The following is a 13,400-nucleotide window of genomic DNA, read 5'->3' as shown; positions in this document are numbered from 1 at the left end:
TGCAACCTTTATGATTCTATGATTCCCTACCTCTCCAGCAAGCACAGGCTGCTGTGGGATCAGTAAGCATTTTCATCAGAAATAGATTGCAGTGGAAGAGTTCAGCTCAATCACTGTGTGCCACAGACATTTTGACCTGCTGGTATTTGAATGCAAGTTTTAATTCTCTTCCCACTCTCAGACAGAGACCTTATATTTCCCATAATAGCTCATTCTGATACAGAACAGCTGACTGTAAAAAAACAAGGTGCACCCAAACAGAAAACAGCTGAAATATGAATATGAACTTTACAAATGAGTTAAATAACTTTGTGGAATCCAGTGATTATATACTGGGTCCTAAAAACACAGTGGGAGGATTCAGTGACAGCATATAGTATCTGGGGCTAGACAGCTGAAAGTTGAGTCTTTTTCCACGTGTCTCAGACTTTAGACAGTCTTTCCCAGCCTCCCTCCCTCCCAGTAAAGTGGAGTAACCTTGAAAAGGTGGGGCTGGTATTTAACAAGCCACGAAAATGTGACTCAGTGCTGCTATAAAGAAATAAGCTTGGCAAATTCTACGGGTGGCAATGCCCTTCCTGCAAACTGTATGCAACAAAAAGCAAATACAGTTTGCTTCATGTAACAGCAAAATGGCATTCCTGTATCATTTTAAAGAAGCTCATATGAGCTATTTAAGGTGTTTTCTCTTTGCCATCAAGCAGCTGACATGGTTAAAAGGAAGTGCTTCTAGATCTCTGCTCTAGTCTTGCTCTTGCACAGGTTGCAGCAGCGTGGTAGAGCTCTCCTGCAGGACTCCTTCATTTACACAGTCTCCCCAGGAAGCTCAAGCCAGCCAGTGTGTATCTTTTGTAGGAATGTTTGCTCTGGTGGCTCTTGAAATTGAGCCCAGCGCTGCTTTCACTTGTCTTCTCTGTGGTGTGGGAAGCTTGGTCAGTTCTGCAGACTTCACCCTCTTGCCAGGGAGATCCGGCAGCATAACAATGAACTATAGCTATACCAAAAGCTTTTAATTAATAAACCAGGAATTACAGTTCATCTGGATCAGAGCAGGTGTATTGGGGTGAGGGCATCTACAGCAGATTCAACACAGTCTTTATCAGGAGGGGTGAAGAGGCAACCTCTGCAGATTCCATTTTCTCAGATGTCTGCCCCCTTCCCCTTCTCTCTTCTGGAGTCATCTTCCGTTGCTGCAATTTCTTTGATTCTTTCTCAAGGGTTCTCTGTTGCAGATTAATCTTGATGTTTCTGTTGTCCTCATCGAGGCAGTCCTTTCTCGGTTAATGGCTCCATTTAGCTCCTGCAGAGAGTTCTGTACGAATTGCCAATGTTGCTGCCTCAGAGTGGAATTTTAATTTGCTCTTTCCATCACTACAGAGCATACAGAACAACTGGGGAACCAAGCTGCACATAGGAATCCTGTTATTCTTCCTACAGCCCACGTATGATGAATCTTGCCTACATTATTCATTTTTATCCTACGTTGACTGTATAGCAGAATAACCTGTCTGGAGCAGTCTCTGACCAGGTTGATGATCCCTGTGCTCTTGGCTTCACCCATCTCTGTCTTGCCTTTCTTATGAAGACACTGAAAAGAAGGTTATAGATGTCTATATGTACCTAGAGAATGCACACACAAAATTCGTAAAATTCCATAATTGAGGTAACACAATAAGTAGAAACTTAAAAATAAGAGCTTGGAAAAAAACAACTGAGCTTAAAATTTCCTTTTCCCTTCAGTACTTCAAAATAAAAGAAATCTGATTGTCAAAACAAATAATTTTTGACAGGAGCAACTGATCAAGTGCTGCTCGCTCCTTTGACTGGCAGTTCAGACTGAAGTTGGGTTGAACTCTCTGATCTCTCCTTTGTATCCATCTGATAGTGCCAGCTACAAAATATTTGGAACAGTTGTAAGGAGTGACTTTGGTTTAGAATCCCTTTAAGACTATTAGGGTGTTGTTGCTTAGAAAGAAATTCTACCCAGAGTAAGAGCAAAGGCATCTGAAGTCCTTTTCTTGTATTTTAAGCCATTCAGAAGCAATTTTTAAGTCCATACAAGCAAATCTAGTTTATTTTAGGTTTTGTATTTTTGCTTATTACAAAGTTTGGAGATTTTGGTGGTTTTTTTACCCTCATCTCTTTCCCTTTGCCTTGAATCAGCTCTGAGACCTTAAATTCCCACTCCTTATCACCTGTCTTAATGACTCAGGAGGTCTGAAAGAATATTCCAGGTTGAGGATAATACTTTTCACAATGCACTAGAATTTATAGACAGAAAAGCTTTAGTGTTTTCGTCATTTTTTTAGTTGCTATGTACATTAAACTTATACTTTTTTGCAGGGAATTTCAGAAAATGAGCTCCTTATGCATTTCTTCCAGTCCTGTGCCCCAGCTTATTCAAGCAAAGCACTTATGCATATCAGTTCATTTCCACTGGTAACAATAATATTGACCATTGGCTTCAGTGGAATTATTCATGTGCCCTAAATTATGCATATACATGAGTACCGGATTAAAAACCAACCAAGCAAAGACAACTAATTAGATTTTAAGTAATGAAGGAGCTGCAAGTTGGAATCTGCATCCTTAGTGTAATAATACACTGTCTAAATCCAGCTTTAAGGATATATGCTGAATAATAGGAAATATGATCTTTTTCTTGCTCGTGAATGGTGAATTCAAATGCTCTGTGTACACTTACTTGAGGTCTATGTGGAGAGCAACCAGGAATTTATCAAGTAAGAGCATGCTTTTTTTCATGTCTTTATTGACATGATATGCAGCAACCTCACACCATTCAGGCTCCAAACAAATCAGCAGATTCAGGTTATTAAGGATTTTAATGCTAAAGAAACAATCTCATGGTTTGCCCCATAGGCTGGAAAAAGTGTTTATCAAACCTAATGTACACAGAAAGTCAATTTTAGTACTGTGTCCCTCCTTACTGTACCTTTAGTTCCGTGTTAGCTCATTGAAATCTTCCTGGGGCTTCTTTTGAGAATTTGTAGTTTTGTGAAAAGGTTAGAAATTGTGAATAATAATGAGTAATCTCCTTGTTAAAAGCGATATTAGATGTAGGGGAGTTTCCAATAAATTTAAAAATGCATAATTAATATATTTATCACAAGTATTACATGGTGAAAAAAATTACTATAACATAAGCAGTGTTTAGAGATCAGAGGAAAACACCATGTGCAGGATTCATTACCAGAGCTAACAAACTAAATTTTTGCATATTTAGGGGTTGGTTTATTTTGTGTCACAATTGTATTACCGACCTACAAGTTGTTTAAGAGCATGACTGCTAAAGAGACAGTTGTCAGATGTCTTAGATCTCTAAGGAGAAGTTGAGAGGAAGACTGGACTCACACCTTCTCATTAAAAGTCCTCTGCCTGCTCTGACTACTACCAAGAGTTTTCCAAGCAAAGACTCAAAGTACTGCAAAGACAAGGGTTCTTGAGCTCAAAGAAGCTTTGCATTGAGAAGTTAACCAGAAGAGAATGTTTCGTTGAACAAAATAGTTTCCTTTTTGTTTGCAGAGCAGCCTCAAAAAACTGCTGTTCCCAGTTACAGTTGTTAGTTGGGTGTTCTTAGGAACTGCCAGCAACATCCTTTTTCTCATTTGGGATGAATATTTTGCTCCTCAACTATTTCTGCTGCTGTATTGTGTCTAGCATGAGGAAAGGTAGATCTTTCAAAGTTTTGCTTCTTCACTGGACAAATGTATACAGACACTCTCTAGGAAATTCACCCCACCTTAGTTATAATGAAGAATTAATACATGGGTTTATGAGATCCTTTTTTGTTCCCTGACTGTATGAATGCCAAGGATTGGAGTTAGTGAAGTTTCAGAAACAAAGCAAAGCTTTAACAATCACGAAAGCAGTGTGAAGATATAATGGAAGCCAAAGAAAGAGTGTAAGAGTAGAAGTACTCTAGGCCACAGAACCCTTGCCTGACATGTAGGATTTACCTACATCTATAAAGTAGACATTTTTTTCTTTAATATTGTCAACTCAGCCGTAGCTGTGAAGGGTAAAGTTCAGTCCTCTCTTGGTTTTTGGTTGGTTTTCTACCCAAGTTCTGATTAAAAGGTGAAGGGGAAAACGTTTTTCCATTGCAGTGCAAAACAGTGCATCATCTTATAAAAAGTGTTTCTAGTGTTGTTCAAGCAGAGTTTAAAGTTGTAGCTCCATGAGCATATGTGTGAATGAAGTGCATTCACCTAAATATTCCTGGGAAGAGAAAAAAAGAGAGGGTGAAAAAGGAAAATTTATGCTTTAATTCAAACCTCTTTGCTTTGTAATCGATCAATGATAAATATCTAAATCTCGCACTGGTACCCTCATGACCCTTTATGGATCATGTGAGCTATGCCTGCCAGTAGCCTATCATGTGATCTTTGATCTAAGGTGAGGAAATCACTTCTATGCATCCTTAAAATTATGAAGGTGCTTAAGTACTGTTCCTGAAAAGGTGCTTTTTGAAATAAAGACTTCAAGCAGGAGAACACATTTGGTGACAATTGTTATCTCTTTTCTCAGCTGTCTCCTGCTCCTAATGTTCTCCACTTTTAGATTGTTACAAGAAATCCTTGGTTTCAAGTAGAGATCTTGCTACTGGTCACGATCATTACTTTTGGCTAGATCATTTCCTGAGGCAGTGAATTCCACAGATAGGCTACATAAAATAGCACTTCTACACAAAATTTCCAAAGTTACTGCCCTTTAATTTTATTGAATACTCTGGTCCTCTTGATGAGTGATACTCTATGAAAGGTTATACACTTCATTACAGAATACTACACTTCATTATAGAATACTTGTAGCACTTGCATTTAAAAAAGGTTATGATAAAACTCTATAGTAATTAGAAATCAATTAGCAATTTTTTCAAGAAATAGAAGCCTAACCCAGGTGTCCTGACAAACTCACTTTCTGTTAAGCTGCAGCTCTCCAGTGCTGTGCACTGAACAAGACAGATTTAATTTTTTTCTTCAGCTTGCTATTTTCCTGTGACAGCTGCCCTTCTATGATGGATTACACTTTTCCTGTAACTCGCCCTTATTTTTGAAAGACATTTGCCACAAAGTGTCAGGGTGTGAGTGTGTGTCTTGTAAAGTCAGCAGAATTGAGTGAATTGTGTCTGCCCCTCCCATTAAGTGACTGAAAGCCCTCCACTATGTGCTTGGTCATGCTCAGCCACTATGTTAATAGGTAATATGCCTCTAACATTGTCTTTGAACTATGATGCCTGTGTAAGGAATGAGATACTTGCAAAATGTGCCAGACTATTATCCCTGGGAAAGAAAAAAACCCACTAAACAAGTAATGCATGCATATCTCCTGTGGCCTTACCAATGTGTCTTCTCCTGTGTCTTCTGAAGAACCAGAAGACATAGGCACAATGGTCTATTTATAGAGATAAGTAGATTTTTATTCCTTGGCCCCTACTGAAACTGCTGGTAGTAATTGTGATCAGCAAACTACAGAATTAAACATCCTACTGTTATTTCTAAGCGATTACCTGTATCACTGGGAGAAAAGCCTTTGTTGAAATCCTGTAAGCATGATAGCAGTTAGGGATGCCTGGTGAAGAAAGAGCTCTTCTGCAGTACACAAGGTCCATCAGACCTCAAATATGCTTAAATATCCCATCATCATGATGCTGAGTGGTTTCTTTGACAGTGCCCAGTGAGGCAAGGTAGTATTCCACTTTGCAGATTGGAAAGCTGAAGCACAGTGAGCCAAATGATGCCCCTACAGTGCTGGAGAGGGTATGCAGCAAGTCATGAGAAGGAATCTAAGATCTTTATCCCTGAGGTCTCTGAGAGATGATGCATAAATGCTCTGAAATGTGCCAACTTCCTGACTGTTGAGAGTAGTGACATGTGAGTGTTGAGATGTGAGCTATGAAAGGTCAGGCAGTTTGACTCAGAAAGCAGAATTATTTCTATAAATGACAATCTTCAGATTCCCACTGATCCTGTGCTTCCAGCTGACGTAAAAATTGTTCAATACATGCTTAAGTTGGCATCAGGTTGCAATCACATTGACTACTGGAGCTGGAGTATTATCATTCAGACCTATCCTGGCTGATAGTCTGTGTTCAGAACTGTGATTTTAGAAGATGATCCACCTTTTTTGTTGAGATTCATAGGGTTAGTAGTAAACACTCTGGGAGAAGTGGTGCCCTCAGTGACCAGAAAACTGAATTGTGTATCAGGAGTTGTCCATCCTGGAAAGGTAACCTATAACTGAACCATTTCCTGTTCACTGTAGGCAACAGTACAAAAGCTATTCTGCACACCTCATTTTCTGCACTCCGTAGTGTGCAAATGGTAACACCCCTGGTCTTGCTGTGACCCTTTGCATCTTCTCCACTTTAACAGCATAATGAGGAGAAATCAGCTCTACCACCAAAGTTAGGCTTGCAGTGAAAGGCTACAGCTGTAATCAGAAGGACATGTGCATGCAAATATGCAGCATTAATAGCTGCAGATTTGCAGAATGGTGGTGAGTTTCCAGGAAACAGCTTCACTCAAATGCAGGTGCAAGGCTCTTCCTGAACAGTGCTCCCATGCAGTTATCATTGAGGACAGTCCATCCTGGACTTCTAGGATACTTCTGTTTTGGAGGAAGCATTTTCAGATATTTGGAAGAATACAGTCTTAGCCAGGAATTTAATGTTCCTTAAATGTTGGTACTTAGCTGTTGATGTTTTAAATAAGTCTATTACTTTTCTTCCCCCCCCCCCCCAACTTTCACTTTCGCCAAACAACTTATTTCTCTGCATTTCTCCTGCAGATGTTTTTCAGGAGCAAGTAGCAAGTTCACAGTGTACTGTTTCCTTATTACAGAGAGGTTTTAACTTAATTTACCAAACACCCAGTGTTATATCAATATATAACATATATTCCTGTCACCTATGGGTCAGTCCCACAATGTGTGAAATAGTCTTGCCTGCTACTAAAGAAATGAGACAAGAAAGCACCAAACATAGGCAAGTCCAGCAACAGAGAGAAGGACTCAACTGTTTGCCAAATACTGATGGTTTCTCTATGCTTGAGAAGCTATTGCTGTCTCTGCCCCTCAGCTTCTCTGTTACGTATATCACTGTGCAATAAAAAGGAGATGAAAAGCTGACTTCCGAAATTTTCAGTCTGAGAAGTCCCAAATGCTCTGCTGTACCAGAATGCAGGTCTATTTTTCAGGACTCATTTGTGCTGATGCAAGCTGGTATGATCATTATGCAGTTGTGCAGGCATTGGGAATAGCCAGGGTACACTATATTCTAGGTATACACTTTACCAGGCTATGGTGGAATCTTCTTGCCATCTGGAAATCTCTTTGTGCCAGGGAAGCTTTGTTCTTCTCTGAGTACCCTGACATGCACCTGAACTCTGTGTCTGGCACCCTGGCCTTTGCTGTTTAGGATTCACTTGTACCACAGCTTTGAGAAGTTCTACTTTTCGAGCTGACTTTCCCACATGACAAAAAAAATCCCAAACTGTTGATAGATAAACACCATACAGCTCAGGCTTTTTTATCACCATCTATCATAATTAGAGGGATGTCAAGTCGTCAGTGTGCCCACAGTGGTAAATTCTTATGGCAGTTTTTCAAAGTCATCCATACTCATTGTTTGTGCGGATCGTTTTATATAGATAGTGATGTCCTTTTAGAAGAGAGAGGCTGTTAAGTCTCATTTCTTTACTTAATTCCAGCTTGGGCAGTTACATTTTGCCTGCCTGATTTCCCCACTGGGATCTCAGGTGAATATTTCCTTCCATCTTTATACACCATGATGCTTTGTTCTCATTAAAGCACTGATGTGTAGTATACACCAGAAGTGTCTACTTTTTGGTTGTGTGGGATGAAATGTGGCTTGCAAACACAAAGAATAATTAGTATGATTTATAAACTAACTGAAAAATTCTACAAAACTATAAAAGAGAAGCTGTTTAATACGGTTGGGGGGTGTTAGAGGTTCAGGTACTCTCTTTTGACCACCAAATGTATTCATCCTGTGAGGAAGGAGCTGATGAACTGTTTTCACAGAGGGAGATTTCAAGCTTATTTTTTAATGAGTCTACTTCAGTTCAGTCACAGCTGAAGGAGCCTTGAGATGGAGTTCTGGATCGGCCCATTGACTGTGGACTATTGCCAGACAAGGACTTTAGTAATTCTACTTTGAAAGAAAAATGGATAATGGACTTCCATCCACAAAGAACTGATTATATTAGTGTTCTCTCCTGCCTTCTCTTACTGAAGGTTTGAAATTCTTTTTCTGAGTTGTTACAAATCTTGAGTCAGATCCCTTCTCCCGAAGTGTGTCTCAGTGCCCATGTATGGAAGAATATTTTTTCTGCGATCCCAGCAAACGTGTAGGTTGCAAAGGAAAAAGCATTTTCCTGGAAAGAGTAGACAACATACAATAAAATTTTCAAAAGAGTGGAAAACAAAGGAACGTAGGTTGCTTTGCGCCTTTAGGTACTTTCAAGTCTGCAATTTATGTTCACAAATCAATTTAGTGCTCCTGAAAATGTTAACCACCATCTGTTTCTTTAATGATGCTACGTCTGGCTCCGAAGATAAGTGTTTATGAACAGTAAAGAAGAGACTCTGGTATTTTTGATACCATCATGAAAGTGAGACTCTATTAAGGTATCCGGCAACTTTTCAAAATTTTGAACTTTGAAGGAGACTTCAAGATAAAATAGTGTTTATGTACTAGATGCTTTTAGAATATATACAAGATCTTATTATGTGCTGGAGTTAAACCACACATAATAGAGGTTCTGGTCCTAAAACAATAGTCTGCTTGCTCTGTTTGCAGATGCTTGTAATAGCGTGAGATCATTCAGTTTGCAGTCTCCAATTCTCTTACTATTCAGTTGCATAGGAATCACATTTTGATAAGTGATTCATCCTTCAAGCAGAGAAAGGAAGTTTGTGAGGAAGCTTTAGAAAACACTTGACCAGCTCAGGACACATTGGGCCTTGAAATGACCTTCCTCGAAAGTATAAAGCTACTGCCCTCACTGTGGTAAACTGGGAAAATTACCAGAGCACTGCTGGGGAAAGATCAGTATTTGGCCACAGTTCCCACATGCTCCTCTCTGAGGTACCTGTACTTGTGCTACACATGGGAAGTGAACATGATCTGGCAACACATTGTGGCAACACTTAGCAAAAACCAGCGATATTTTCACTGGCAGCAGAGGGTCGTGTGTGTGTGCAGGGAGTAGAAGTTCAGAAGTCATGGGTGGACCCTTTGTGGTGCTGTAAGTAAACTCCAAAAAGTAACAATCCACACACAGCTTTGAGCATCTAAAGAAAGGGCCAGTAGGTACATGGTTATATCTTAGCCTGTATTAATCGTTGACTGTAAGGAAACAGATCAAAAGAACAATCAAAGGAGTGGTCACATAAGAAAGAACATACCGAAACACTTGCTATGATTATGTGTAAACCAACCACAGGCTCTGTTTACAAACCTTTCCATCTGTTCCTTTGCCTAATCATTTCTGCTTTCCCTCTCTGTCTTCTAACTTTCCTTCGTCTTTCCAGATGCAGGACGCTATGGGCTATGAGTTACCATGGGTGTATTTTGTCAGTCTGGTCATCTTTGGATCCTTTTTCGTTCTAAATCTGGTTCTTGGTGTGTTGAGCGGGTAAGCTGACAGTTTTGGTGTCCTTTTTCCAATGCTACAGGGCAAGACTCCATAATAAGGGTTCTTCCCTGTCACCAGGATACTTTCAGAGGGATTAAAAATGTGAATTCAAGGAAGCTTCACATCAGCTCTGAAATACTTTGACAAAATGTTCAAATATTGTAAATAACAATACAGGTAACAAAAGCCGTGTTATTCTCTGACAAAGAAATTCAACCTCAGGGCATTCAAAATCACTAATGTCAACCTGTCATAAATTTTCAGAAAACTGGCTATTGAAAAATCTTACTGCTGGTGACTTGGGATCTCTTTGGCTGGAGCCTTGCAGTGCTCAGAATCTGAGCTTGTCTCACTAATTATCATTCCACTCTTCCAGGTCAATGATGCCATAGGAAGGGACTGGCCCTGGATCTATTTTGTTACACTAATCATCATAGGGTCATTTTTTGTACTTAACTTGGTTCTCGGTGTACTTAGCGGGTAAGCAGTACCAGGAAAATGTTTTATTATTGTTTATTTTTTAAAATTTGTATTTCTGTTCCTACTCTCTGGTTACCAAAACAACAGTCAGTGGCGGGTTGATCTCAAGAACCTTAAGAGAAGGCCTATGCTGTTGCTGTGCCAATAGCAAAATATGGCATTCCTAATATCACAGAGTGAGTCTTTTGAGTAAATCCAAGGCATATAAGACAATTCTTTGCCTGTAACATGTTCCTCTACCTGTACTCTGTGGGAAGAGGACAGCACTATGCTCTCCTGTGGGCAAAGCAATCCATTTGCCATAGAAGAAGGGGATTATAGTAAAATTTCTGGAAGAGTCAGTAGGATTGAAGGAAGAACGAGAGCATGAGACAAATCCCTTCACATCTGTAGGATGAGACTCCTGCCAAATTATGTCTTCTCACAGGAGAAAATTTTCACATTGCTGAATATATCTAACACACAGCCTAGCAGGAGACTATTTTCCCTGGAGAGAGTCTTGGGCACGTTTCTTCTTCAGTAAGCCCATCTTCTCTATTGTGCAGATTACAAGCCTGGCATGATGCAGAGAGAAAAGATCATTTCCCTCTGACCTTTTCTAAGGATGAACAGAGAAGCAAGAGAAGTCCTTCTAGTGTTTAAGCATTCTTAAGACATGCAGACATTTATCTGTATTTCAGTTCTGCAGTATAACCCTGGCTGCAAAACATCATTTTAGTAGCTTTGATTAAAAACAATGGATATTGTCCCCAGTAGTGAAAAACTTTACTGCCCTGGGGAGCCACATAATTAGAGGAATCAAGCCAGCAAACATTCCTCACAAGATTCTAAAAAAAAAAGATCTCCTAGGATCAGGCTTCTAATTCCATATTTGGGCATGACTGGGTGATTACAGCCATTCTATGTACATGGATAAATATGGTATGAGGACTTCAATGCATCCTCTTTTTCTTTGTTTCTAATTTATTACCTCTTTGATGAGCTCTAAATGAATTTGCTCAGGGCCTGTACCTGTCACCTGAGTGGGGAGCCCTGAAGTCCCCTGTCTTGTGGTCATAAGAGAGGGAAAATTATCTTTGAGCAGGATAGAGGACTTGATGCCTCATAGAAATTATGTTCTCAGTACTTGGACCAACAACATAGGAAGGGCAGTACAGAGGGACCAGAGAAAAAGATCCACCACTGGCCATCGGGCAAAGAGACAGGTAATAGAAGTTCTTCAGGAGGTATTATTACAATCTTCATTACTCCATTGGAGGAGATGTGCTGCTAAGACAGCTGCTGCAAAAAGAAGGGTTTCCAAGCAGTAATGGGAGTGGGGAAAAAAAGATCCCCAGTAATGAAGTGTCAGGCAATAGTCTGTGTTTGGATATCTGGAGAGTGATACTCTGGGTACAGTTTTAAATCATGTGCTCCTCGTTTCTCTAGGTGGATACTCTGACCAGCAGGTAAGGTTATCAGCAGTAGTGGAGGAGGATGACCAGCTGACAGAGGGGAAGTGATCTGTTCTCTCAGAGGTGCACTCAAGGAACATATAGGACAGCTGTTAAAGATTATATGGTGTCTAATTGGATAAACGGTGCCTGTGAGCCCAGCCATGAGGAGTGCATACTATTGAAGCACTGCTGATTCAATTTACCTATACTTGGATTTTTATCTGTATATAATTAAAAATTGAATTTCCTCTTTCTTTTATTGTCAACTCAAGAAAGTGTTTTGGGGCCTAAATCTTCTGCCTCCTGACATACTGCAGCTAGAACACCACAGTTAGTGGTAAGAGATAGAAACAGTCTATAGAGGGAACTGAAATTGAAGTTCACCTTGTTTAAGCTGTGAGTCACTCTTTCTGGCTGTCTTCACAGTGTTATGACAGCTGCACTGTTTCTGCAAAAATTTCCCCAACTGGAGAAAAGTAAAAAGAAACTTAAGAATTTGCAACCATGAAAAAACACAGAAATTATGGGAGAAATGTTCCAAATTTTCTTTGGGCTAAATAAGCAGTTCTTAAACAATTAACTTTCTAAAGCAGTTCTAAATTCTGCTGAGTTACAAAGTGTCTTCACTTTGCAGATTCAGCTTTTTTTTTTTTTTACTTAGAGTATTGCTATTAGTCTGATCTATGTAGATGATCCACCTGTCTGTTCTACATAGATACAAAGCAGCATTCCTGGTTATCTTTGAATATCCATTCTGGGCATCTCTGATTTCTTCCCATTTATCTATTTCAGGAACTTGAGCAAGCAAGTTGTGTAGGTAGACTTTGTCAATGACAGATTAGCTTAGGGGTTTTTTTAATCACTTCTGAATACATAAGTGTAATTAATTGTACTCACAAAGACGTCTTGATTGCACCTGCAAAATCAAATGCTGAGTTCTGCTCTGCCTAAAGAGCTCATCTGTAATTTGTTTTTACTCAGGTATGTCAACCATTCATGGTCCTTCTGGTGAATTTACTAGTCTCATGCTAAGCTGAATAGCATGTCAGAGTATTTATATATAGAGTTGTAATCTCTTCCTGCCTCGACTGAGCACAATATAAAATTCCTGTGTTCCAGAGGAAATATCCAGTCAGCAGATCACACAGTGGACCTCCACAAGCCCACAATTCCACATCATTGCTGTGAGCAGTGATTAGAATTTGCTTGAGATCAGAGATGTTCACATCTGTGTTACCTGTTGCAGTTAATTAGCAAGGAAAAAAAATTGCAGCATGGGTTCAACTTTCAGATGTGCACGCTGAAGCATAGAGATTCACATTTCCTTTATATTTTGCCTAACAGTGAACCAAATCCCAGGACACAGGCCAAACAAGCAGTTGCCTAAGGCAAATGGAGGGCAGGAGAAACAGCCTTTTTCTCTGCTTTGAGAGGATCCTGCAAAACCCAGTTGGCTGCTTGTGATACTTTTACTGCCGAGAAAGAGGTCAGAGTGGATGGGAGGCTGGCTATGGTTGTAGCTCCTCCCTGAGCAGTTTTTGTGACCTTTCAAGAATTTTTTCTAGTCTTCTGTCCCCTCTTCCAACTCTTCCCATTCCTTGGTGTACTTCTTAGGGTGGATGACATTTGAAGCCTTGTGCTCCACTTTTAGTAGTAAGCAAGAGCTTTGAACTGCTAGAATTCTGCTGGTTTTCTCACCTTCCGTTTCCTCTACATGTGAGAAGTCATCTTGAGATCATATATAGACAAGAATTACCTATATTCCATCATCAGGGTGGCAAAGAGAAGTTTTCTTCTGATACAG

At 39.8% G+C, this 13,400-nt stretch overlaps 1 protein-coding gene across 25 annotated transcripts in view; it reads left to right on the top strand.

The window, feature by feature from the left end:
- Positions 1-13,400, top strand: part of CACNA1C (calcium voltage-gated channel subunit alpha1 C) — a 480,151-nt gene that overhangs the window by 317,642 nt on the left and 149,109 nt on the right. For 20 of the 25 annotated variants that reach the window (XM_064654531.1, XM_064654524.1, XM_064654532.1 and 17 more), the window contains exon 6: positions 9,577-9,680. In XM_064654531.1, the coding sequence (XP_064510601.1) occupies positions 9,577-9,680 (104 nt within the window). Of the gene's footprint in view, positions 1-9,576; positions 9,681-10,056; positions 10,161-13,400 lie in introns of all 25 variants that reach the window. The other 5 variants (XM_064654541.1, XM_064654535.1, XM_064654526.1 and 2 more) reach the window with 1 other exon arrangement.

The sequence above is a fragment of the Pseudopipra pipra genome, chromosome 5, assembly GCF_036250125.1.
Source record: "Pseudopipra pipra isolate bDixPip1 chromosome 5, bDixPip1.hap1, whole genome shotgun sequence".
Classification (NCBI taxonomy): Eukaryota; Metazoa; Chordata; class Aves; order Passeriformes; family Pipridae; genus Pseudopipra; species Pseudopipra pipra.
Note: the sequence above shows the minus strand (reverse complement) of the source record. Positions and strands in the feature narration are given on the sequence as shown.